The sequence below is a fragment of the Hypanus sabinus genome, chromosome 10 (assembly GCF_030144855.1).
Source record: "Hypanus sabinus isolate sHypSab1 chromosome 10, sHypSab1.hap1, whole genome shotgun sequence".
NCBI classification, from domain to species: Eukaryota; Metazoa; Chordata; class Chondrichthyes; order Myliobatiformes; family Dasyatidae; genus Hypanus; species Hypanus sabinus.
The window spans coordinates 71833003-71858950 of NC_082715.1; the positions used below are offsets into that span (position 1 = coordinate 71833003).

At 39.6% G+C, this 25948-nt stretch overlaps 1 protein-coding gene across 1 annotated transcript in view; it reads left to right on the forward strand.

The window, feature by feature from the left end:
• The window catches only part of LOC132400744 (CUB and sushi domain-containing protein 1-like), a 2029389-nt gene that overhangs the window by 1687471 nt on the left and 315970 nt on the right, over positions 1-25948 (forward strand). The window contains exons 33-36 of the mRNA XM_059982042.1: positions 301-396; positions 10147-10350; positions 20923-21047; positions 22892-22988. Of these exons, the coding sequence (XP_059838025.1) occupies positions 301-396; positions 10147-10350; positions 20923-21047; positions 22892-22988 (522 nt within the window). The remainder of the gene's footprint in view (positions 1-300; positions 397-10146; positions 10351-20922; positions 21048-22891; positions 22989-25948) is intronic.

Sequence of the window (25948 nt, forward strand, 5' to 3'; positions counted from 1 at the left end):
GTCAAACTTTTCATAATGCTTTTACATTAATATATTTACATTGTAAATATTCACTGGTATTTATGTATTTATTCACATCTTATTCAGTATCTGTACTTTCACCTGTAACTTTATTTTTAATATAATTCTTTATTCTTTTTAATTGTTGAGTGTGGTTGTTTGCAGAAGTATGCCGTGCCCTGACCAACTCCCTACCTCAAATTCCTAATATATGTAAATGTATATGGCAATTAATGATAATTTTACACCATAAAAAATAATATGTTCTCTGTCCTCAATACAATATTTTCCATTCTTCAGGAGAAACCTTGCCTCTGGCTACATCGAACCAAATTTTGCTCAGATTCAGTGCGAAGAGTAGAGCATCATCGAAAGGTTTTCACTTTGTTTATCAAGGTAAGATATTCAAAATGATTGCTTCTCCAAGAGGGTTTGAGTTGGGTCATATGATGTGCAAGCTGCTTAAACAGCAATTTGAGTTCTACAGGTAAAATTCAATTTCAGTTGAGTGGTCTTAAAAGATAAGACAGTAAGACCACATAGTCTTGAAGAAGGATCTCGGCCCAAAACTTAAACTTTTTCTTCCTCATGTTGCCTAATTTGCATTTTGTGTGTTAAGTAAGACCATAAGACGCAGGACTGGAATTGGAACATTCAGCCCATTGTGTCTGTTCCACCATTCAATCCTGGCTGATTTATTACCTCTCTCAACCACTTTCATCTGCCTTCTCCCCATAATCTTTGACATCCTGACAAATTAAGAGTCTATCAACCTCCATTTTATATACTTTATTTAGAAATCCAGCATGGTCATAATCCCTTCTGGCCCAGAACCCCACACCACCCAGTTACATCCAAGTGACCAATTAACCTACTGACCCATAAGTCTGTGGAATATGGGAGGGTGGGGGGAACCAGAACACCCAGAGGAAAGCTACACAGTCAAAGGGTGAACATACACACTCCTTGCAGACAGTGGCAGGAACTGAGTCCAGGTTACTGGCACTGTAAAAAGATTATGTTAGCCACTACACTACTGTGCTACCCAATGACTTAGCCTGCACCAGTGGCAATGAATGTCACAGATTCACCACTCTCCAGTGAAAGAAACTCCTCCTGATCTCTGTTTCAAAAGGATGTGCTTCCATTCTGAGGTTGTGCCCTTTGGTCCTAGACTCCCCCACTATGTCCACTCTATCTAGGCCTTTCAGTATTCAATAGGTTTCAATGAGATTCCCCTCCCCCACCTTAACCCTTACATACTGTTCATATTCTATACCTTCACAGTATGGTCTGGGTCAATTTTGACCCAGCTCAAGAATCCCCTCATAACCAGTGTCTATACCAAATTTTGAACCACAGATCTATTAGAGTGTATAAATAACCTATCTAACATTAACAAATGGATGATTAATCCTTAATTATTGTTTCAGAAATCTAAAATCCATTTCAATAGATTCGGGTCAAATTTGACCTGGAACAACCTCAATGTATAAAAATTTGTAGCACCTCTACAAAAGTATAATATTTTTAAATATTTTCATTTTTGCGCATTTTGGGTCACTTTAGGAAAAGTCATCAAATTTCGGCTAAAAAAAAAATCATCAGTGTTTTTACTGCTGTCAAATGTCAAAACAGGTCAAATTTGACCCAAACAGTATGTATGGGTTAATCTTATAAATTCCAGCAAGTACTGCCCCAGAGCCATCAAATGCCTTTCTGGAAAAAACTATTCATAGTCATGAGTGGTATATGTATGACATCCTCTGAAGACATGATATCTTGAGTTTGAAACTTATTGGTACTTGCCAAGATACCACAAGAGAGTATTCTCTAGGTAGCTGAAAAAGAAAGATAAAGTGCATTTCTCAAAAAGAAAAGCTGTCAAAATCTTTGTTTTATTTTGATTACTTTATGTCCCCTCTCCAATGTATTTCATGTTGTCTCTTGAAGCTCTGGGAACTGTCGACTGCTTTTTGGTTTCTCAATCATGTATTGTTAACAGTGGGATAAAAGTGACATAGTTGAGATTGCTGTTGGCTCAGGGGTGAGATTTAACTATAGAAAGGCCAAGATTAAATTCAACATTTTAAATTGCTTAAAGTAAACTTGTGCAGAATTGTGCGTCCAATTTTTGGAGCCAGATGTCATCTAAACTTCAAGAGAACTTGAAATACTATGTTCAGTCATGGTTGCCTCTTTATAAGAAGGATGTACAAGCTTTAGACAGGGTGTAGAGGTGATTTACCAGGGTGCTGGCGGGATTAGAGAGCATGTCTTATGAGGATAGGTTGAGTGAGCTAGGAGCAAATGAATATGAGAGGTGAATTTGACTGAGATGTACAGATGATAAGAGGCACTGATAGATTGGATAGCTAGCAACTTTTTTCCCCAGTGTGGAAGTGGCTAATATGAGAAAGCATAATCTTAAGATAATTGGGGGAACGTATAGGGTGGAGAGAAAAGTTGTTTTCACAAAGAAAGTTTTTTTTTTACACAGAGAGTGATGGGTGCATGGAATGTCATACCAGGAATGGTGGTAAAGCAAATGAATTTCAGGAGTTCCCAGCCTGGGGTCCATGGGGTCCTTTGTGAAATGCTATTGGTCCATAGCATAAAAAAGGTTGGGAACCTCTGTGTAGGGATATTTAAGAGAGAATGTCTTATGAGAGTAGGTTGAGTGAGCTAGGGCTCTTCTATTTAGAGCAAAGAAGGATGAGAAATGACCTAGTGGAGGTGTACATGACGATAGGAAGAACAGATTGAGTGAATAGCTTGAGTCTTTTTTCAAGAGTGCAAATAGTTAACACGAGCGGGCAAAACTTTAAGGAAAATATAGGTGGGGTTAGGAGGTAAGTTTTTTACAGAGATAATGGTGGGGCATGGAACAGCCTTCCAGGGTTAGGGATATTTGAGAAATTCTTAGAGAGGCACATGGATTATCAAAAAATGACGGGTAATATATATGTGAAAGGTGTTTAACAGATCAGTACAACATTATGGGCCAAAGGCCTTATTCTCAAAGGATCTTCACTTTGTTGGAGTGGAGAGGCTTGTGAGTTCCTGAGATCCCTAGAGCAATGCCATCTGAGCTTGGCTCCTGGTAGGATTACCCATGGTGTTAAGGTCAACGGGGAGTTTGCAGACAAAGAGTGATCTAACCAAGACCTCAACAGTGGGGCTGGCAGAAGATGATGACACATCACAATGGCAGTGAAGGGTCTCCAGATGTCTTGGATACCATGTCAGTGGACCCTGACCCCAGTCTGGGAAAGACCGTGTGGTGGCTGCCTGTGTGTCAGCCTTCCCACATTAAACAGAGTCATGCACAGACATTAATTATTAAGAGGATAACCACTTGGGAGAACATCATATGAAACTCAAGTGATCACATTACTTACTACTGTGCTGCTATGTACTGTGCCAATATGTTTCACTCAAGTTAATCCTGGTATGTATTGTTTGTTAGTTCAAAAGCTGACAGTTAATGGAAACAACTCAACATCACACCTGACAATGTTGGCTCAATTGGAACAGCTGACATCCTTGAAACTGATCTAGAATGAAAAAGCAAGCTTTGCCTTTGTATTGTGTGCCTGTTTCTTTTGGTATAGATTTTGCTGTTGAGCTGTTTTCTTACTGTATGACATCTTTACAGGAACTGCAGAAACCTGAATGATGTCTCAGGGTGATGATCTGCCAAAGTACTTTATATGCAATTAACTGATATGTGTTGAACACAATGCAGGCAATTCATCAGAATAATGTTCAATGATCGAAAAGTTCAAAGTGAATTTGTTATCCAAGTTCATGTATGTCTCCTTACACTACCTCAGAATAAGAATCAGATTTAATATTGCTGACGTGTGTTGTGAAATTTATTGTTTTGTGGCAGCAGTACATTGCAGTACACAATAATAAAAAAAAACTATAAATTACCTTAAGAAATATATATAATTTAACTAAGTAATGTGAAAGGGGGCAAAAAATAGGTAGTGTTCATGATTCGTTTTCCATTCAGAATCTGATAGTGGAGGGGAAGAAGCTGTTTCTGAATTGCTGAGTTTATGTCCCTAGGGTCTTGTACCTCCTCTCTGATGTTAGAAGTCAGAGGAGGTTATGTCCAGGGTTATGGGGGTCCTTAAAGATGGATATTCCATTTTGAAGGTGTCCTCAATTTTGGGAAGGCTCATACTCATGATGGATCTGGCCAATCCTGTGTAGTGGCACTTCCATACCAGACAGTGATGCAACCATTTAAAATCTTCTCCACAGTACACCTGTCGAGCTTGGTGACATGCCTCGTCTATACAGACTCCTAAAGAAATATAGCTGCTCTCGTGCATTCTTTGTGGTTGCATCAATATGTTAGATGCAGGATAGATATTCTATGACTCTGGATCTTCAGAGGTGTTGACACCCAGGAACTTGAAAGTGCTCACCCTTTCCACTGCTGATCCCTCAGTGAGGTCTGGTGTTGTTTTCCTGACTTCCTCTTCCATAATCAGTTCCTTGGTCTTACTGATGATGAGTGCAAAATTGTTGTCATGACATTACCCAACATACTTATCTCACTCCGGTATGCCTTTTCATCACTATCTGATATTGCCAATTATAGTTGTGTCATCATTTGAGCTGTGCCTAGCCACACAGTCATGGGTACCTAGAAAGTAGAGCAGTGGGCTAATCATGCATCCTTGATTGGCACCAGAGTTAATTGTTTGTGAGGAGGTGTTATTTCTGATCCCCATGACTGTGGTCTCCTGATGAGAAAGTCAAGGATTTGGTTGCAGAGTGAGGTACAGAGACCCAGGTTTTGGAGTTTGTTGATTTGAACTGAGGGTATGATTGTGTTAAATGCTGAGCTGTAATCAATAACCAGAAGCATGAGATGGGTATTGATAATGTCCAGCTGATCCAAGGCTAGGTGAAGAGGCAGTGAGATTGCATCTGTGGTAGATCTATTGTGTGCTATAAAAATGTAAATAAATAATACTGAGAATATGAGTTGCAGAGTCCTTCAAAGTGAATCTACATGTTGTGCAATCAGTTCAGTATTGAGATGCGTGAAGTTATCCATGTAGGGTCAGGAGTATGATGTTGCTCTGCAGTATCCATATATAGACAACTCTAAATGAATAATTGATATACATCTGTGGGCACTGGATATTATAAATCAGTGACAGATGAAAAATGCTGGATGAACTCAGTAGTCCAGGCAGCATCTATGGAGTGGAATAAACAGTCAACATTTATTCTTCTGCATGGATGTCGTCTGACCTGCTGTGTTCCTGCAGAATTTTGGGTATGTTGCTCTGGATTTCCAGCATCTGCAGGATCTCTTGTGTTCTGTTATAAATTTCTTCTCTTAAAGTGGAGGTTTGGGCAGGAAATAAATATGATGAATGAAGCAGGAGGTTTTGTAACATGGAGACATAATTTTAATGTGATTGGAGGAAAATATGCTGTGATGTCATATGGCCCATTGTGTCTGCTCCATCGTTCGATTATGGTGGATCCCATTTTCCTCTCAGCCTCAATTTTCTGTCTTGTCCCCGTATCCCTCATGCCCTGACCAGGAAGAATCTATCAACCTCTGCCTTAAATATGCATAAAGACAGCCTTCACAGTTGCCTGTGACAAAGAATTCCACAGATTCAACACTCTCTGGATAAAGAAATTCCTCCTCGTCCCCATTCTAAAAGGACATCCCTATATTCCTAGGCTATCTCCTCTAGTCTTAGACTCTCCTACTATAGGAAACATCCGCTCCATATCCTCTATCTATGCCTTTCACCATTTGATAGGTTTCAATGAGGTCACCCCTCATTCCTCAAAATTCTAGTGACTACAGGCCCAGAGCCAGCAAATGCCATCCAATTCTGGAATAATTTTTGTGAACCTCCTTTGAACCCTCTCCAATTTCAGCACATCCTTTCTAAGATAAGGAGCCCAAACCTGCTCTCAATACTCCAAATTTGGCCTCACCAGTGCTTTATCAAGTCTTAAAATTACATCCTTGCTTTTATATTCTAGCCCTCTTGAAATGAATTGTAACATTACATTTGCCTTCCTCACCTCAGACTCGGCCTGCAAATTAATCTTTAGGGAATCCTGCACAAGCACTCCCAAGTCCCTTTGCATCTCATTTTTTGTATTTTTTCTCCATTTAAGAAATAGTTAACCCTTTTTTGTCTTCTACCAAAGTGCACGGCCACATACTTCCCAACATTGTATTCCATCTGCCATTTCTTTATCCATTCTCCTAATCTGTTTAAGTCATGCTGCAGCCTCTCCACTTCCTCAAAACTACCTGCTCCACCACCTATCTTTATATCGTCTGCAAACTTTGCAACAAAGCCATCAATTCCAACATCTAAATCATTGAAATGTAACGTAAAAAGAATCGATCCCAACACAGATTCCTGTGGAACACCACTAGTCACTGGCAGCCAGCTAGAAAAGGCTCCCTTTATTTCTACTCTTTGCCCCCTGCCGATAAACCACTGCTTTATCCATGCTAGAATCTTTCCTGTAATGCCATGGGCTTGTTAAGCAGACTCAAGTGGAATCTTGTCAAAGGCCTTCTGAAAATCCAAGTACACAACATCAACCGATTCTCCTTTGTCTATCCAGCTTGTTATTTCATCAAAGAATTCCAACGGATTTGTCAGGCAAGATTTGCCTTTGAGGAAACATGCTGACTATTGCCTTTTTATCATACCCTAAGAGCTCATCCTTACTAATCTACTCCAACATCTTCCCAGTCACTGATGTCAGACTAACTGGCCTATAGTTTCCTTTCTTCTGCCTCTCTTCCTTCTTAAAGAGTGGAGTGGTCTTTCAGAACTCTGGGGTGTACACCATCTGGACCAGGTGACATATTGAACTTCAAACCTTTCAGTTTGCTAAGAATCTTCTCACTGATTTAATGCCCCCAATACTTAGAATTTCCAACATATTGTTAGTGGTCTTTTCCACTTTGACAATGGTAGGTGAAAGGAAATCACTCCCAAAGATGGTGGTTAATGCAGATACATTTGTGACATTTAAGAAGCCTTAGATAGGCACATAGATGATGTAAAAACAGAGTTTAATGTGAGAGGGTAGGGTTGCATTGAGCATAGAATAAACGAAGGGGTCAGCACAGCATCAGAAGACTAGTAGCCTGTGTTGTACAGTTTTATGTGCTATCTTTTTTTCTTACAAATTCTGACCCTCTTGAGGACTCTTTTTACTCATTTGCTGCATCGAGGTTTGTAACTGCTGTGAGCATCAGCATTAAACTTCCTCTCAGCAATAGTGACTGGTCTTAAACAAAGTCTTCCGTAACCAGTCAAGCACCAAGGAGCAGAGGAGGATGAGAGTATTTAGCATCAGCTGCAGGAACTTGTTTGTCATTCCACAGAGTTTGACCTGGGAGACATTGAGGACTGCTGATAACTGCAATTGTTTATACCTGGATAATAAAAGGAAATAATGAGAAATCTCATCGACCATACATCCTCATTAACTGTGATAACTTTCTGAGCTATTTTATGATACCTTCCACCTAATTTTACAGTTCCTTGCAAAAATGTGCCGAAAGGAATTATTGCATCCACTAGCTTGTCAGTAAAAGCCTATAAACACCTCTGAGAATCCTCTGAGAATAGCAGGTGAACGATGAACATGTGCAGTAATCTTCCCTGTAAAATCATTCATTTTATTTATCACTTTCCATTCCAGGCTGACCTTATTTGGCATTCGCTTTCACAAGGTGCTGATTTTTATGTCACTGCAGAATGTAACATTAACAGGAAGGGGAAGAATAATTTATGTCAGAAAAACAGCATTTCCCCACCCCCCACCCAAATTCTGTCTTCTCATGACCAAGCACCTAAAATTGAAAAAGTGTGACCTTTACAGCAATCTAATTTGCAGTAGTTAGGACTTTCCATTCTGCAGTGTGCTGGCAGGGAAATGCATTATTCCAAACCCTTGCGTGAGAAATTGGTCCCAGCTGTCAACTTCACTGACTCAGTGAATTTTATTGGTGTTGCTAATTTGAATAATATCTGAAAGTTTTGCTTGTGGTCTTGAATATATTCTCCATGCTTATTTAATTAGCAAAGATTCAGAAAAGAACCACTAACATCATGAAGGATCCCATCCACCCTGCTCGTAGACTGCTTGTCCCACTTCCATCTGGGAGGAGGTTGCACAACGTCCATGCCTGCATCACCAGACTCAGAATCAGTTGCTTTTCACAACCCATCAGCCTGATCAACATCTCAACCCACTAATCCACCTCACCCCTCCACATTTCAGTACTACCACTGCTTTATCATTTCCTTATGTGCAGACAGACTCCTCTGCTTTAATTTATGGACATACAAACAATCTATCTATGTAAGCTACCTTCGGCATTTACATTTATTGTGTTTTTCTTATTATTGTGTTCTTCATCTTTTCTGTGCTGCATCGGATCCAGAGTAACAATTGTTTTGTTCTCCTTTACACTTGTGTGAGAAATGGCATTAAACAATCCTGAATCTCTTGAATAAAAGAAGCAAACCAAAAATAAATCTCTCAGGAAGTGTGAAAATCTCAGGTTTGGTTTTCAGAAGTAAGGAAATGATCAAGAAATATGACATTAATGAAGAACATAGAACACTATTGCACAGTACAGGCCCTAAGGGCCTTGGAGTTGCCGACCTTTTAGCCTACTGTAAGATCAATCTCACCTTTTCCTCCCACATAGCCCAATCCTTCACTGTCATCTGGTCTGAATTCTGCAACGTCCGATTCAAGCGCATGGCAAAAAAATAATATAATTCAACAGTAGAATTGTAATAATCCAGAGTTTTATTCTAAAAGACAATAAAGGCAGGATGATAATACACGTCTCGAAGGCCTTTTTTTGCATTCCATCCATACAGATGGATGTAGTACAGGGTCAGTAGTGTTTTGGTTAGCGTTACATAAAGCATAGAACTCTACTGCATAGTGCAGGCCCTTTAGCCCACAATGTAGTGCCAACCATCTGTTGGTTGTTAATGCGAATTACACATTTCTCTGTATGTTTAGACTTGAACCTTGATCTTGAATCTTTAATCAGGGTTTCCTCCACCAACCTTTCATGGCCAGGTGGCAGAGAACGCAGCAAGAACATACACACAGTGGTCTTTCTTGAGATACCTACTGTTTCCAATAAAGTGGCCACTCTGTGTACGTTCATGATCTTCAGCATCTATAGTTCATCCACTTAAAGTTCCGACATGTTGTGTGCTCGGAGGGGCTCTTCTGAAAACCACTGTTGTAAGTGATTTTATTTGAGTTACTGTCTTCTTCTTGTCAGCCTTTCTCCTCTGACATCTCTGAGTGATAAGGCTTTTTTTTGCACACGGAACACCCGCTCACTAGCTGTTTTTTTTTGCACCAATCTCTGTAAACTCTAAAAACTTTTGTGTGTGAAAATCCCAGGAGTTCAATAGTTTGTGAGATACTCAAACAACCCTGTCTGGCACTAACAATCATACCGCAGTCAAAGTCACTTAACACATTTCCTCCCCATTCTGATGTTTGGTCTGAACAACAATTGAACCTTTTGACCATGCTTTTATGTATTAAGTCGCTGACACATAATTGGCTGATTAGAGATTGGCATTAACAAACAGGTATATTTAATTCAGTGGCCATGGAGTTTATAAAGAATGAAAAACCAGTGTAAGTCAGATAGAGAGATTCTGAGTTGATTTACTATGGATATATTATGAGAAAGAGACTGCCAACATGGGAAAAGAGAAACAACTACAAGATTTTTAAAAAATTATTTTTATTAGAAGCATTGATGTGAGCCATAGATTGTTTCAATTGGTAACATTTCACAGTTTACGCCTGCAAAATAATCAGTTTGAGAAAATAAATGCATTGCACTCTCAGATTGTGAAAGCCCTTCAGGGATAAGTTTGAAATACCTGAGACAGGAAAGTTATGAACTGTTTACGCTTTTATTTTAGAGCATTTTTCAGCTTTGCAGTGCAAATCCTGATCTATTGATATCAGGAAATTTTCTACCAAAAAATAGCCTGTTAAAAGACTTTCTCTGTTGCATTATGGTCATGTAATGGGAAAATTTTCCTGAATTATTATTTTCCTTTCCAGCTGTTCCACGTACCAGCGCCACTCAATGTAGCTCAGTTCCCGAGCCCAGGTATGGCCGGAGAATAGGATCGGAATTTTCCGCTGGCTCCATTATCCGTTTTGAATGCAACCCAGGATATCACCTTCAGGGCTCCACAGCCATTCGATGTCAGGCTGTGCTTAATGGCTTGGCGCAGTGGAATGACACAATACCAAGCTGTGCAGGTAAGTGTGGAGGAAATTGTTTCTGTTTCGTGATCCAGGAAATCTGCGTGTGTTGAAACTTGCAATCGTTTTCTTTTCAGCGAGGTGGTAATGAATGCAGATTTACTGACCATAAAAGCTATCACAACCGTGCTCTATCTCAACAAACAGCATTTCATGACTGCTTGATCAGTCACAAAAACAATTGATTCTCCATTCCATAAACATGAGATTCTGTAGATGCTGGAAACACACAAAATGTTGGAAGAAAATGTGGGAGGGATGGGTTACATACATTGACCTTTTGAGTAGGTTAAAAGCTGGGCATAGCATTGTGGGCTGAAGGGCCTGTATTGTGCTGTAATATTCTATGTTCTGTGATTCTTTCATTGCTGAAAGTGACCATTGCTTCGGATATGTGACAGTAATATTTCATACCATATTTGAAGTGTAGCCTCTGTATGTTTTTATCTAGGCTAACTCATCAAGTCAAGCAGAATCTCTGGAGAGGAATAAACATTCAGCACCTCGAGTTGCCTCTTGAAACATTGACTGTTTGTTCTCCTCTATAGATTCTGCCTGACCTGCTGAGTTCCTCTGGCATTTTGTGTGTGATTCTTGCATTGATTCACTCTATAAATGTCCACCTTTTTACAATCAGTAGATGTTGGATGAATCATGGTCAAACTTCATAGTGCTGTAGTCAGACAACGTTCTGACTAACATTTTCTCTTCAACAATAAGCCCGATGAAAGCTGTGTATAGAGTCCAAGAAGAGAGAGATCATGAGTAATACAGACAACATGTAGGAGGACCACAGCAGATCAGGAGATGAATAGACAAATGTTCCAAGGTTCATTTCTTATCAAAGTATACAACTCTGAAATTCTTCCATTCTCTGCGTAGCCATGAGACCAAGAACAAAAAAAGTGCAGCATGATTAATCAACCCCCAAATCCCAGCTCTTCACAAAAAAGTAAAGGAACAAAAACGAAACAGCCACATCAACCCCCAAATCTCCCCTCCCGCACAGAAACCGAGCAAAATGGATCAGGCACATCAACCCCCAAGTCCCTCCTCCTGCGCAAATACAGAGCGAAACAGATTAGGCACATCAACACCCAAATCCCTTTTCCCACACAAAAAAAAATTAGCAAAGTAGATGAGAAACATCAACACCCACATTCTGCTCCCATCACAAAAAAAAGAGATCAGAAGAAAAAACACAATATAAAAGCTATGAGACTGAGAAAGAGAGTCTATAATCCAAGTCCACAATTAAAACACAGAAAAAAACCTAGGCAACACTCTCCAGCCACTCTCCTCTCCAGTACAGCGGATCGGAAGGCAAGCAGCCAACGCTGACCTTCTGCACTTGCTTCAATGCGTCTACTTCCCTGTCCCTCTAATCAGTGAAGAATGGAAGCTTTAATTGGCGAAGTGGAGTTGACCATTGGCTTGTTCCCCATCTTGCAGCCTGCCTGCTACAACGTTTGTGCACACTGCCTCTGTCTCCTGGAGTCCTCTCAGAGACCGCAGAGTGCTCAAGCACCCAAGTGATCTCCAAAGAGCAAAATGCAGGCTCTAACAGTTCCAGAATCAATCACATTCAAGAGGAGAAACAAATGTAAAAGGTATAAAAGCAGTGAAAAAGATAGTTTCATGATCTATCCAAAAGATGTCAACAAAGGAGTGTTGTATTCAGGTGCCATCTTGACCAGAAGTCCTGGAAGACAGTTGCCATTTCAGATGGAGATCATTCATTGGGACTGGAAAGAATGGGGTAAGAAGCCAGAATTGTTTCCCTCATCTTTCCCTGATGAGAGGTCTCAACTCAATGTTGACTGTTTATTCTTTTCCATACATACTGTCTGACCAGTTGAGTTCCTCCAGCATTTTGTGTTTTGCTCTGGATTTCCAGCATCTGCAGTATCTTTTCAAAGTTCATTGTAAATGTGTTATCAAAATACATGTATGTCACTATATACAACCTGAGATTAACTTCCTTGCAGGCATGTTCAGTAATTTAGTAACTGTAATAGAATCAGTGAAAGACTCCACCCAACAGGGTGGGCAAAATTATAGACCCAACAACCCTCAAGAAATTATTTTAAGAGTATTCATCATTTAAGAGTTGGAGACCAAAACTGCACAAGTCAGACACACAAAATTCCATAGGAACTCAGCATCTATGGAGAGAAATGAACAGTCAATGTTTTGGACTGAGTACCTTAAGGTACTTATATCCCCACTATCCTGATCTCTATCTAAGTCTGTGCAGTGTATGATAGTATAGCAATTAGCATAATGTTTCACAACACCAACAGGAAGATCAGGGTTCACTTCCCACATCTGTCTGTCTGTGTGTTTTCCTGTGACCTTGTGGTTTCCTCCTGGTCCTCTGGTTTCCTCCCACATTTTAAAGATGTACTGTACAGGTCAGGATTAGTAATTTAGGGTAAGAAATCTTTAAATTATTTCTTTACTCTTTGCTGAGTCCTCTTGTGTTGCCCCAGTGCTTACTGACAGCAGAACAAATATGTTGCTCTTTCTGGGACTCTCCATTACTGACACTACTGATAGATGACTTGTATTCCTCCAGCAGCTATTTCCTAGACTCTAGAGAAAGAAGTACTAAAAATTATTAATTTCTTCAGGGGTTCTCACAAAGGATCTTAAATAAATTCTCTCTTCTTTGAAATTAAATGCACAAAAAAAAAACGAGTTGTGTTCTCCAGCTGAATGTGAATGTGAGGAATATTGTAATGATATTTACCATTGTTAGTCATCCTTGTCAACGGAGTACTGTTCCTGGCTTTCACTGATGAATGTCTGCTACACTCACATGTAATGACACTGTTGTGTTAATATGGGCAGTAAAGAAGTAGATGCAGGAAACTTACATGAACATATTAAGTGTTTGGCTGCTTTTGCTGAACACAATAATTTGAGGTTAATGCTTATGCACTTTGTGCCTTGTTCTGCATTAAATTCAGCCTTCATTTGTCAGGGGAAGGGTGGAAAGATGAAGCAGCGGAGATGAGCTGCATTTTAAGCTAGAAATGAACAGACACGAGAATCATAGAGCTATCCAGCATAGAAACAAGCCCTTCAGCCCACCTGGCCCACGTCCCTCTAAACCTTTCCTTTCCATGTACTTTGCGAAGTACTTTCAAATGTTGTCAAATGTACCAGCCCCAACCACTTCCTCTGTCAGCTCAGTATTTCTAATTATAACGTATAGTTTTTACAGTGTGTATTACACCGTACTGCTGATGCAATACAACAGAATTCATGACATATCTTAGTGATAATAAACCTGATTCTCATTCTGACCATTTTTTGGTTGGAAAAAGCTGTCCCTCGGGTCTCTATAATTTTTTTTCCTTCACACCTTAAAACTGTGCCCTCTAATTCTTAATGCACAAACCTTGGGGAAGAATGCCATACATCCCTCTTTATAGTATACATGTTTTTATAATCAACCCTCATTCTCGTATGGTACAATAAGAAAAGTTCCAACCTGCACAAACGCTCTCCGGTGTTTAGGAAGGCATATAGTGTGTTGGCCTTCATTAATTGGAAGATTGTGTTCAAGAGCTGTGAAGTAATGTTGCAGCTCTATAACAAAAAAAAACTCTGGTTCGATGACAGTTTGAATATTGTGGTCAGTTCTGGTTATCTCATTATAGGAAGGATGTGGAAGCTTTGCAGAGGATGTAAAGGAGATTTACCAGGAGATGTTCTAGACTTATGAAGATAGGCTGAGAGAGCTGGGGTTTTTCTCTTTGGTGTGAAGGTGCATGAGAGGTGATTTGACAGAGGAGCACAAGATGATAAGAGGCATAGATTGAGTGGATAGCAGGAGACTTTTTTTTTCCCGTGGTGGAAATGGCTCATATGAGAGAGCTGAATTGGCAGTGGAATATCAGAGGCAATATTTTTAAATACATAAAGTGGTGGGTGTGTGGAATATCCTGCTGGGGCTGGTAGAGGCAGATATATTTGGACATTTAAAAGAATCTTTGATAGCTACTTCGACGATAGAAAATTGGTGAATTATGTAGGAAGGAAGGGTTAGATTGATCTTAAAGTAGTTTAAAAGGTCAGCACATCATTATGGGATGAAGGGCCTGTACTGTGCTGTAATGTTGTATGACCACAGTTAATGGTACTCTCCTCTGCTACTGCTTTTGGCAGCTTGTTATAGTATCATACAGTAATACAGGACAGATTGAAGCCATTTGGCTCAACAAGTCTATGCCAATCATGGCACCCATACAGCTGGTCCCCATTTCCTGTCCTCAGCCCATCATTCTCTAAGCCTCAGCCCACCATGTAGCTATCCAAATGCTGTTCCATATCCCCAGTGCTCTCTGCAGTATATCCTCTGTGTCATTATATCCTTTCCATACAGTCAGAAGCTAAGAATGAAGTAGGCAATGGACTAAAGGACTGGATGGAGAAAGGTAACCAACAGAGCCCCATGGCTTTCCAGCCAGAGTCCATTAATTAGAGGATTAAAGATAAATTCGCTGCCAGATTTCCTTAAAATGTTCACATAATTAAGCAGTCAAAAGAGGTGACTTCAATTGCCTGTGGAAAAAAAAAATCCATTTTTTAAATATTTGCACAGTTTACCTTTTGCACATTGGTTGTGTTATTGTGAGCAGTTTTTCACTGATTCTATTGTGTATGTTTGCCCTATTGTGAAGGCCTGCAGGAAAATTAGTCTCAAGGTAGTATATGGTGAGTATGATTATGTACCATACCCATATATTTATTTATATATTTATCTATTTTGAATATATATGTATATATATTTATTTTTAATATATTTATTTTGAATTTTGAACTTTGAATAAGAATTGGGTTTATTATCATAGACTATGACAGGATATTTGCTGTTTTGCAGCAGCAGTACAGTGCAATCCATAAAATAAATTGCTATATGTTAAATAGGAAATGTAGAACAAAATAAGTAGATCAACAGGAGAGCAAACTAGTGAGGTAGTGTTTATGCATCATTCAGGAATCTGATGGTAGAGGGGAAGAAGCTGTTCCTAAAACATTGAGCATGTGAATTCAGGTTTTTGTTCCTCCTCCCTGATAGTGGTAATGAAAAGAGGGCATGTCCTGGTTGTTAAGGACCCACAGGTACTGCATTCTTGAGGCAGCACTTTTTGGAGATGTCATCCATAATTGGGAGGGTTGTGCACGTGACTGAGTTGGCTGAACCTCAGCCCTCTGCAGTGTCTTTCACTCCTGTTCATTGGAGACTTCATACCAGGTGGCAATATGACCAGTCAGAGTGCTCTCCACCGCATGTGTAGAAATTTGCAAAAATCTTTGGTGACATAATTAATCTCCTCAAACTCCTAATGAAGTAAAGCTATCAATATGCCTTCTTCGTGATGCATTGGCAGGCTGGGCCAAGGATATATCATCTGAGATATTGACACCCTGGAACTTAAAGCTGCTCACATACTCACCCGTCAATGAGTCATCAATATCTTTTCCCAACGAACCCTTCCAAAAGCCTACAATCAATTCCTTCATCTTGCTGATGTTGGATGCAAGGTTTTTGTTGTGACACCACTCAACCAGCTGATCAACCTCTCTTCTGTATGCCTCCTTACAGCCAAATAGTGTAAGTTGTCTTAACACTGTTTTTCATTTTCCTCGCAATTCTCAATCCTACCCATTACTAGTTTCAAAGGAGGAAAAGCACCTTGGTAATTGCAACAATAATATAATAAATCATAATCAATAGGTTTCAAAAATGTTTCAGCAGGTATATCTAATGTCAGAAAAATGTATACATTACACATCCTGAAATTCTTTGTCTTCGCAAACATCCATAAAAACAGAGGTGTGGCCGAAAGAATGAATGACAGTTAAATGTTAGAACCCCAAAGCCCCCCACCCCCACCAGCAAAAAGTGTCAGCACCCTCTACCGAGCACTCAAGTGTGCAGCAAGCATTGATAAAGACATAGTTTTGCAGTACCCCAAAACTATTCACTTACCCAGTAATTCGACATACCACAGGCTTTCTCTCCCTAATAAGGAAAAAGAGATGTCCCCATTTCACAGTGAGAGAGGAGACATATCAACAACTCGCTGATTTATGATGTTAAAAGTCTGTTGTACCGCTTTTTCTGAGCTCTACCCCTAGAGAGTTGGCACCAACAAGCTGCAGCTCTCTGGGCATCTAACTCACATCAGCTAACCCACTGCTCCCAATGTTCTGTGTTCTCCCGCGGTGGTTCTGTTTGGGGCACTGGTCTAAAATCAGCCCATCTCCAAAGCCACAAAAACCCGGCATTCTGAAGGCGCACCAGTCTTCCAGGCTGAATCCTTGGGATGTCAAACAGTATCCGGTCGTGAGGCCGTGAGAGTGGGTCCCATTCCCTGAAAGAACCAAAGTCAAAGTGTAACTCCAGGTCAGGGTCTTCAAAAGAACCTTGAGAAGGGAAAATAAGATATACCAGAAATAGAAATAGTTGTTTCAGAAGATGCAAGCAAAGGAGTCACCATTTCGCACTATCTTGACTTTGCTCCACCTCTCTGCTATATTTTATTAATAAGGTAATCCAGTTTATCATTACTATCGTGTATGATATGAATATTGTTTCTATGTTGCACATTTCATCCTGATCAACGCACTACGGTAAATTCCTAATACATGTAAATGTATGTAGAGAATAAAGTTGATTCTTGTTTCTTCTGTAGCTCCACTGCATTGCAAAGACATAAAATTGCTATGAATTACAAGATATGTAAACTATACAGTACTGTGTGATAGTTTTGGGCCCATATGTATAGCTAGTGTGCTTAAGACTTTTTCACATTACTCTAAGATTTTTGTATTATTTCCTGAAAAGGTTAAATTTGATTTGATTTGAAGTACATGGTGGAAAGGCACTCATCTCTTTATTTGTCCTTGAAACAGCAATATTTGTGTGTCTTAAGTTTTTATTAATATTGGTAAACATATATTGTACATGCACCTAAGACTTTTGAACACTATTGTAGAAGGCAGAAAAGTACACCATGTGACCAGGCCCTTCAATCCACAATGTTGTTCTGAACGGATTAAAATAGTAATCATATGGCCAGCTAAACTAATCCCCTCTACCTATATAATCCTTCCATTTATTTTCGCATTCTTGTTCCTATCTAAACATCTCTTGGAAGTCTGTAATGTTTCTGCCTATATCATCACCCCCAGGTACTGCTTTCCAGGCACCCTCCATTCTTTGTGTAAGAAAATTGCCCCTCACAACTCCTTGAAATAATACAAAGGAAAAAGGAACAACAAGATTGTGTTTATGGGTTCACAAGATATTCAGAAAAGTAATGGTAGAGGAGAAGAAGCTTTTGCTGTATTGTGTGCAAGTCTTCAGGCTCTCGTACATCCTCCCTGACAGTCTGAAAACGTAGGAAGTCACAAGCTCAAGGCAACACTGAAAATGTTATTTGAGAAGAAAGTGTCGCTCAGTGACTTGCAAAGGAAGGATGCTGACACTTCTTCAAAATCACTTCCTTGCCTGAAGCAGTTGATTCCCCTTTCACATGTGGTGGTAATATTTCAAAATCAGCTCTTTATCCAGATCAGTTTGCAATTCCTTTTTAACTGTCATGTGATGATTCACATACACACAAATAATGTTTACACACTATATTCCATGTGTGCATTGAATGAATGATGGCAAAGCAAATACACATACAAGCAATAGCAAGGTAAAGGTTTAAACTTAGTGAAATGGGGTTCAGATTTACTACTTTATCTCACATATATTGAAACATACAGTGAAATGAATTGTTTGTGTGTAATCAGCCGATATACCCAAGGATGTGCTGAGGAGATTCTGCAAATTCAAGTTAATCACGTTCCATCATCACAGTTATAATTTTCTCTCAAATGCAGTGTCATTTCTTACAAATATAAATTGGCTGAACTGGTATTTCCAGACCAACACATACATAGTTGAATAACTTTCACCAAGTCCATCACTTTTCTTATTTGGACCGATATACTTAACTTGCACTCAGTTTTATCCAGGAGGTAACTAACAATTCCATCTTTAGCGGAAAGCTGCAGTAATCCAATGTGCATTGATTGTTCCATTTGTTTCGTATATTAAGGTATACAGTGAAGGTGAAATGTGCTTTTCTCTAGATGGGGCAGAGAGTGATTTGAGTGAAGAACAAGCTGCCAGTGGAAGTGGTAGATAGAAGTTCAGAAGCAACACTTAAGAGAAGTTGAGGTCGGTACAAGGATAAGAGGGTGTGAAGGGATATGGTCTAAATGTGGTTGATGGAACTAGGCACAAATGCAGGTCGGCATGGAATATTTTGGATGGAAGGGCCTGTTGTTGTGTTGTAGTGCTCAGTGGTTCTAGCCACGGGTAAACCTGCCCCCTTAAGGAATAGTTCAGTTAGCCATTTGATTACTAACTTAACTGGTTCAGTACAACACTGTGGGCTGAAGGGTCTGTTCCTGTGCTATATTGTTCTATGTTCTATTAGTACTCTTTGACTTTAATTTTGGCCACAGTGGATCATACAATATCATGTTGTCAAAGATAACCATTCTCTCACCCAAACTAAACAGCAATGAATTAATTACCCCTGATGGTGCTACTTGACACCACCAGTAACCTCTTACTTATTGTAACCTGATTGTTACCTTAACTCAGTGGGACAGTTCATCAGGATCACCTAAGCCAAAGAGACTCTGAAATAAACAGAAGGAAAGACTAACCAAGTGAGTAAATTAAAGGAAATTGATTTACTGTGAGATCAAGTGCAGAAATTAAATCAGAGTGAAAGAAACATGCTATTAAAAGAAACAAAATGAAAATAAAAGTAAGAAAATTACACTTGAAGGCTAATATATTTAAAATTTTCCAGAACAGAAGTCCTGAGTATAGATCTCGGTGTTTGTAATAGTTATTGTTTTGGGTATCAAGAGTAGTCATTGAAAGTGTGCACAGTTGTAATGATGAAGTTTTAATATTGGCAGCAATTTTGCTTAGTACCTAATTACCAGTTATCACTAGAGTGACACACACAGAAAGCTGGAGGAACTCAAGAAGATCAGGCACAATCAATAGGGGGGTGCAGAGGAAATAAACAGTTGACATTTCAAGCTGAGACCCTTCATCAAGACTGTAAAGTAAGGTGGCAGGAGCCAGAATAAGAAGTTATGGGATAGGTGAGATTAGATGATGGAGAAAATGATGTAATTTAAATCATACAGGTTTTGTATTTGTGTTTTACACAACTTAGTAGAAAATGCTGCTGTGATGTGAATGAATCACATACGAAAATACTGCTGTGATGTGAATGAATCACATACGAAAATGCTGCTGTGATGTGAATGAATCACATACGAAGTGCTGGAGGAACTCAACAAGTCAGGTAGCATCTGTGGAGGAGAATACAGTTGATGTTTTAGGCTGAGACCTTCAACAGGTCTAGAATGAAAAGGGGAAAAATCTAAAATAAAGAAGGTGTGAGGTCTCCAGTCCTGATGCAGAGTTTTAGCCTGGAATGTCAACTGTTTATCCCTCTCCATAGATGCTGCCTGATCTGCTTGATTTCCTCCAACAATTTGTATGTGTTGCTCTGGACTTCCAGCATCTGCAGAATCTTTTTTTATGGCTCACTGATCAATATGGTTTCTGATTAGAGGAGGGATGGTTTATAAGTCCTGAAAGATGGGCTCTGATCAGCATTGTGCATTTGTCGATTTGGGCACTCACTTCTGTGGAACTTGAGTCAGTGCAGCAAGACCACCTCAGTCTTTGACCATTGCTCTTTGAAAATTAATTGCATTTGTATACAATTGATAAATTGGTCTATTATTGTCACATGTACCAGTGAAAATTTGTCTTGCTTATCTTTCATACAGATCAGTTCATTACAATGGTACATCGGGATGGTACAGTGTAAAATAATAAGATTTTAGAATAAAGCTTTAGTTACAGAGAAAGAGCAGTGCAACAGATAGTAAGTAGATTAATGATTAAGTAGATTAAGTAGATAATGAGGTAGATTGTAAGGTCAAGAATGTATCTTGTCATACTAGGGAATTGTTCAGTAGTTTTTTTTTGTAATTTATTTTTTTATTGAAGTTCATCATCAAACAAACATTTCCATAACATGTATTTCAGACATTGTACATATATATCATATCATCATGTATGTCACAAATCTCCACATAGTATTTATCTGCGGTATACACTTATAGAAAAGAGTGGAGAGAAAAAACAAGCAAAAGGAAAAAACTATGTACAAGTAGGGAGTGATCTTTTTTTTACAACATATTCATTGATTTGTGAGAATAAAATCGGGTCTATGAGGCATTATGTAGTTAAACCATTTTTCGCAGTATGAATCAAATTGTTCCAGCTTATGATTAACAGATGCTGTTATCTTCTCCATTTTGTAAATGTGTTCAGTAGTTTTATAATAGAAGCTGTCCTTGAGCCTGGTGCTAAGTGCTTTCAGACTTGGTATCTACATCAGTTCCTCAATATGAAGTGTCATGACATTGCCTTAAGATGTTTCTTTTTCCTTCCAGTACCCTGTGAAGGGAATCTGACAGACCGCAGAGGTACCATTCTCTCTCCTGGCTATCCAGAGCCATATGGTAATAGCTTGAACTGTGTGTGGAAGATAACGGTAACCGAGGGAGCAGGTATACAGGCAAGTTGTTTGTATGCACAAAGAACACTTTTTGCTTTAAGTTTACATTAGCACCTTTGACTTATGAGCCATAAATCAGAGAGTAATTAACTTCTATTTACACCTAGTCTGGCAGTATTGATCCATTGTTCTAACTAGCATTGCATCAGTTAATTTTGTGGTAATTGCAAATATTAAGTAAAGGGAGAGAATTCCACGGGACTAACACAATTTAATTATTGCCTGTGTCGAGCAGTAGTTTTCCAGTCATCAGGCTCGGTGCAATAACAAATCTCAGCCATATTACAGGGAACAGAATGGCCAGGCATTGCTGAATTACATGTTTAATTCTTGTGCAGTTAGGATTTAGAACATAGAACAGTACAGTGATGGCTTTCAGTCTACAATGTTGTGCCAAACTTTTAATCTAGTCTAAGATCAATCCAACCTTTTCCTCCCACATAGCCTTCCATTATTCTTTCATCCATGTGCCTATCTAAGAGTCTCTTAACTGTTCCTCTGGCAGTGCATTTCACGCACTCACCCCTTTCTGACATCTCACCTGTATTTTCTTCCAATCACCCTGAAAGTTATGCACCTTTGTGTTAGTCATTGCTGCCCCAGAAAAAATGTCTCTGGCTGTCTACACTATCAATGCCTCTTATGATCTTGTACAACCCTGTCATGTCAGCTCTCATCCACATTTGCTCCAAAGAGAAAAGACATAGCTTGCTCAACCTATCCTCACAAGACATGTTCTGTAATCCAGGTAACATCCTGCTAAATTTCCTTTGAACACTGTCTAAAGCTTCCACATCCTTCCCATAATGAGGTGCTCAGAACTGAACACAATACTCCATTGTGGGCTAACCAGTGATTTATAGAACTGCAACATTACCTCATGGTTGTTGAACTCAATCCCTGATAATGAAGGCATATTACACCATATGCCTTCTTAACCATCCTATCAAATATCATGGCAACTTTAAAAGAATAATGGACATAGATCCCAAGATCTCTCTGCTACTCCACAGTGTTAAGAAACCTGCCTTTAACCCTGTACTCTGCTTTAAGTTTGACCCTCAAAAAAGAATCACTTCACACTTTTGCATTTTGAACTTCATCTGCCACTCCTCAGGTCTCTATCCTGTCAATGTCCCATTATAACCTACAGCCACCTTCTGGATGATATATCCAGAAGGTTGGTGTACATGACCAAGTAGTTATCACGACTAAATAGTAGTTTGGTTTCAATACTTTATGTTATGTTTTGTAACTCACAAGACTAACTGAAATAAAAATACAGGAGATTGGATGAAATTGTCTACTTCATTTTACTTTAATGAGGCACTTACTTATGACATGGTGGTGTAATGATGTATGCCATTCACATACTTTTATAAATAATCTATAATGAATTATGTAAACAATAAAGAATGCTTAAGCAATGCTTACAAAATTGCACAAATATTAAATACACCAACATTTGCACATGCTTTGAGCAAATATCTCCCTTTAGTGATGTGAAAATAAGGTGAGATAGTGTGCCACGCCTTCATAGCACTGGGGCATAGGAGTCTAGAGTTCAATTCTGGCACCATCGGTAAGCAATTTGTATGTTCAACCTCTGACCACATGGGTTTCCTCCGGCTAATCTGGTTTTTCTCCCAACCCAAAGACGCACTGTTTAGTAGGTTTGTTAATTATGCTGTGATTAGGCTAGGGTTAAAATAGATGAGGTTTCTTGGTCCAGAAGGGCCTCTTCCACACTGTATCACTAAATAAGTAAATAAAATGGAAGTGTAGTGATTGTATCAGATGGTGAATTTTTAATTTTGCAATTAAATACTTATTTTGTTAAATAGATTCAAGTGATAAGCTTCGCCACTGAACACAACTGGGACTCCTTAGAAATATACGATGGCGGTGATGCAACGGCACCAAGACTTGGGAGCTTCTCAGGTAAGAAAGTCAAATCCAATAACACCTACCTCTTCCTCAAAAGAAGTAACTAGTCATTGTATTTTTTTCCCTGTCTATAAATTAAATGAAATAAGGGCATCTTTTGCCAAAAATGTTTTGAGGTGATGACTGGGCCCAGGTGAGATGGTGCCAACAAATGGTGACTATATATATGTGTGTGCGTGCATGTGTGTGTATAAACTATTTTTTTCTTATTGTAATTTATAGTTTGTATTTTTATTATATATTGCAAGATATTGCTGCTGCAAAACAACATATTTCACACCATATGCCAGTGATGTTAAACTGGAAAATATGGTCCAAGTCCTATGTGCTTGTAATGCTGCTGCAAGCTTTTCATTGTACCTGTTCCTCAGCAAACTTGTGCACACCACAATAAACATCACTTGACGAGGCCTAACTGGAGCTCAATTGCCCACTAAGTTAGAAAAAGGTGAATATGCAGCAACAGGTCTAAAAATATATGCTGTCAAAGTTATCATGGTCTAGTTATAACCATAAAACAATTACAGCATGGAAACAGGCCATCTCGGCCCTTCTAGTCCGTGTCGAGCACTTACTGTCACCTAGTCCCACCGACCTGCACTCAGCCCATAACCCTCCATTCCTTTCCTGTCCATATACCTATCCAATTTTTTTTAAATGACAATATTGAACCTGCCTCTACCACATCTGAAGTATGCATACACTTCTGGTCACCCCTGATGCACCATCAATAACTCACTCTGAGACGTAAAGGGGAGATATCGGCATTTATTGACTGGAAGAAGAAACAAGCAGTGAGTGACCACCATACTACATCCTGGAGACTGAGAGGCCGAGCCCAGGCTAAGATCGCTTTTATACAGGGGTCTGTGGGAGGAGCCACAGGAGCAGTCAGCAGGGGGCGTGTCCAGATAGGTATATGAAGTTCACCACAACCCTATTGCAGGAAAAAGTGTTGAGGCTTCGGAGACCGTGCGGAAGAAGTTTACCAGGATGTTGCCTGGATTAGAGGGTATATGCTGTTACAAGAGGTTGGGCAAACACATTGTTTTCACTGGTGTGTCAGAGGCTGAGGGAAGATCTGATAGAGTTTCACAAGATTATGAGAGGTATAAGGTGAGAGTGAGTAATTTGAAAGGAGATGTACGGGACGAGCTTTTACACGGTGTGGAGGGTGCCTGGGATGGTGGTAGAGGCAGAAACATTTAGGACTTTTAAGAGCTGTTTAGATAGGCACGTGAACATGAGAAAATGGAAGGAATGGGCATTTTGTAGACAGAAGAGATTAGCTTAGTTAGCCATTTGATTGCTAATTTAATTGGTTCAACACAGCATTTTGGGCCAAAACACCTTTTACTGTGTTGAACTGTTCTGTATTTTAGTTTGCGTTTATTCCTCATTGTTTTAGTTCTGTCTTACAAAGTCACAGAACATAGAACATCAAAATAGCGAGCCATTTGACTATCACTTGCAGTGGAAGGAGTGTTATCTTTCTCTCACCCTTGTTGGTGAAAGAGAGAGCCTGTGGGATGTTGAAACATTAAGAAGAACAGTAGTCTTTGATGGACTGTTGATCGTGGTCCTGCTTTGGGGCTTTGCTGTTATCTACATGGTAGGTAGTGGGAGTGCTGATGCTCTCTGCTGGAATAATTGGGGGAGGGGAGAAGGTTGATGCTGCTTGTGTGTGGGAGGGGGCAGGTAGCTTTGGGATTCTTGCGTTCTTTTCTGTTATTTATTCTTTGGGGTGTTTCTGCTGTTTCAAGGAGGTCTGGAGGGTTTGAGTTCCAATTTGTGTACTGCATACATTCTCTCATGTTAAATGGAACAATTGAAATGGAACCATTGAACTACAGGCCACTCAGCCTCCAATGTTGTGTTTATGCTTGCTGCTCTAGGAGAAAGGTACTGGCTGGGCCCTCTATTATAGAAACATAGAAAACCTACAGCACAATACAAGCCCTTCGGCCCATAATGCTGTTCCGAACATATACTTACCTCAGAAATTACCTCGGCTTACCCATAGCTCTCTATTTTTCTAAGCTGTATGTACCTGTCTAGGAATCTCTTAAAAGACCCTATTGTATCCGCCTCCACCAGAGTCACCGGCAGCCCATTCCATGCACTCACCACTCTCTGTGTAAAAAAACTTACCCCTGACACCTCCTTTGTACCTACTTCCAAGCACCTGAAAACTCTGCTCTCTCGATCTTATGCCTCTTAACATCTTACACATCTCCATCAAGTCATAGTTCATCCTCTTTTCTTACATAAAGAAAAGCCCTCGCATTGCTTAACCTATCCTTATAAGACAAGATCCTTAATCCAGACAGTCTCCTGGTAAAACCCCTCTGTGCCATCTCTAAAGCTTTTAAACCCCTGTGATCAGAACTGAACACAATATTCCAAGTTTGAATATAGAGATCTTGGGTCTCAGGTCTCAATCTCTCTAACACCATCCCTGCCAGGGTGTTCCATGCACCCACCATGCTCTGTTTTAAAGAAAAAAGTACCTCTGGCATCCAATCATCCTCCAATCTTTCCTCCAATCATCTTAAAATTATGCACCCTCATATTAGTTATGTCCCCCCATCCCCCAATGATCATGATCATGCACAATCATTGCCTCTTATCGTCTTGTACGTCTCAATCACCACCTCTCATTCTCCTTCTTTCCAAAGAGAAATGCCATGGCTTGTTCAACCTTTCCTCTTAAGACATGCTCTTTAACCAATGCAGCATCCTGGTAAATCTCCTCTGATTAGGGTGGTAACAAAGGTGTGTGGCATGCTTTCATTCATTAGGTCATTGAGGCTTTGAGTTAGGAGGTTATACTTCAGCTTTATAAAGCTATGCTTAGATTGGAGCATTGCGCTCAATTCCCATTACAGGAAGGATGTGGAGTCTTTGGAGAAGATGCAGACAAGGTTGTTGCCTGGATTAGAGAGCTTGTACTA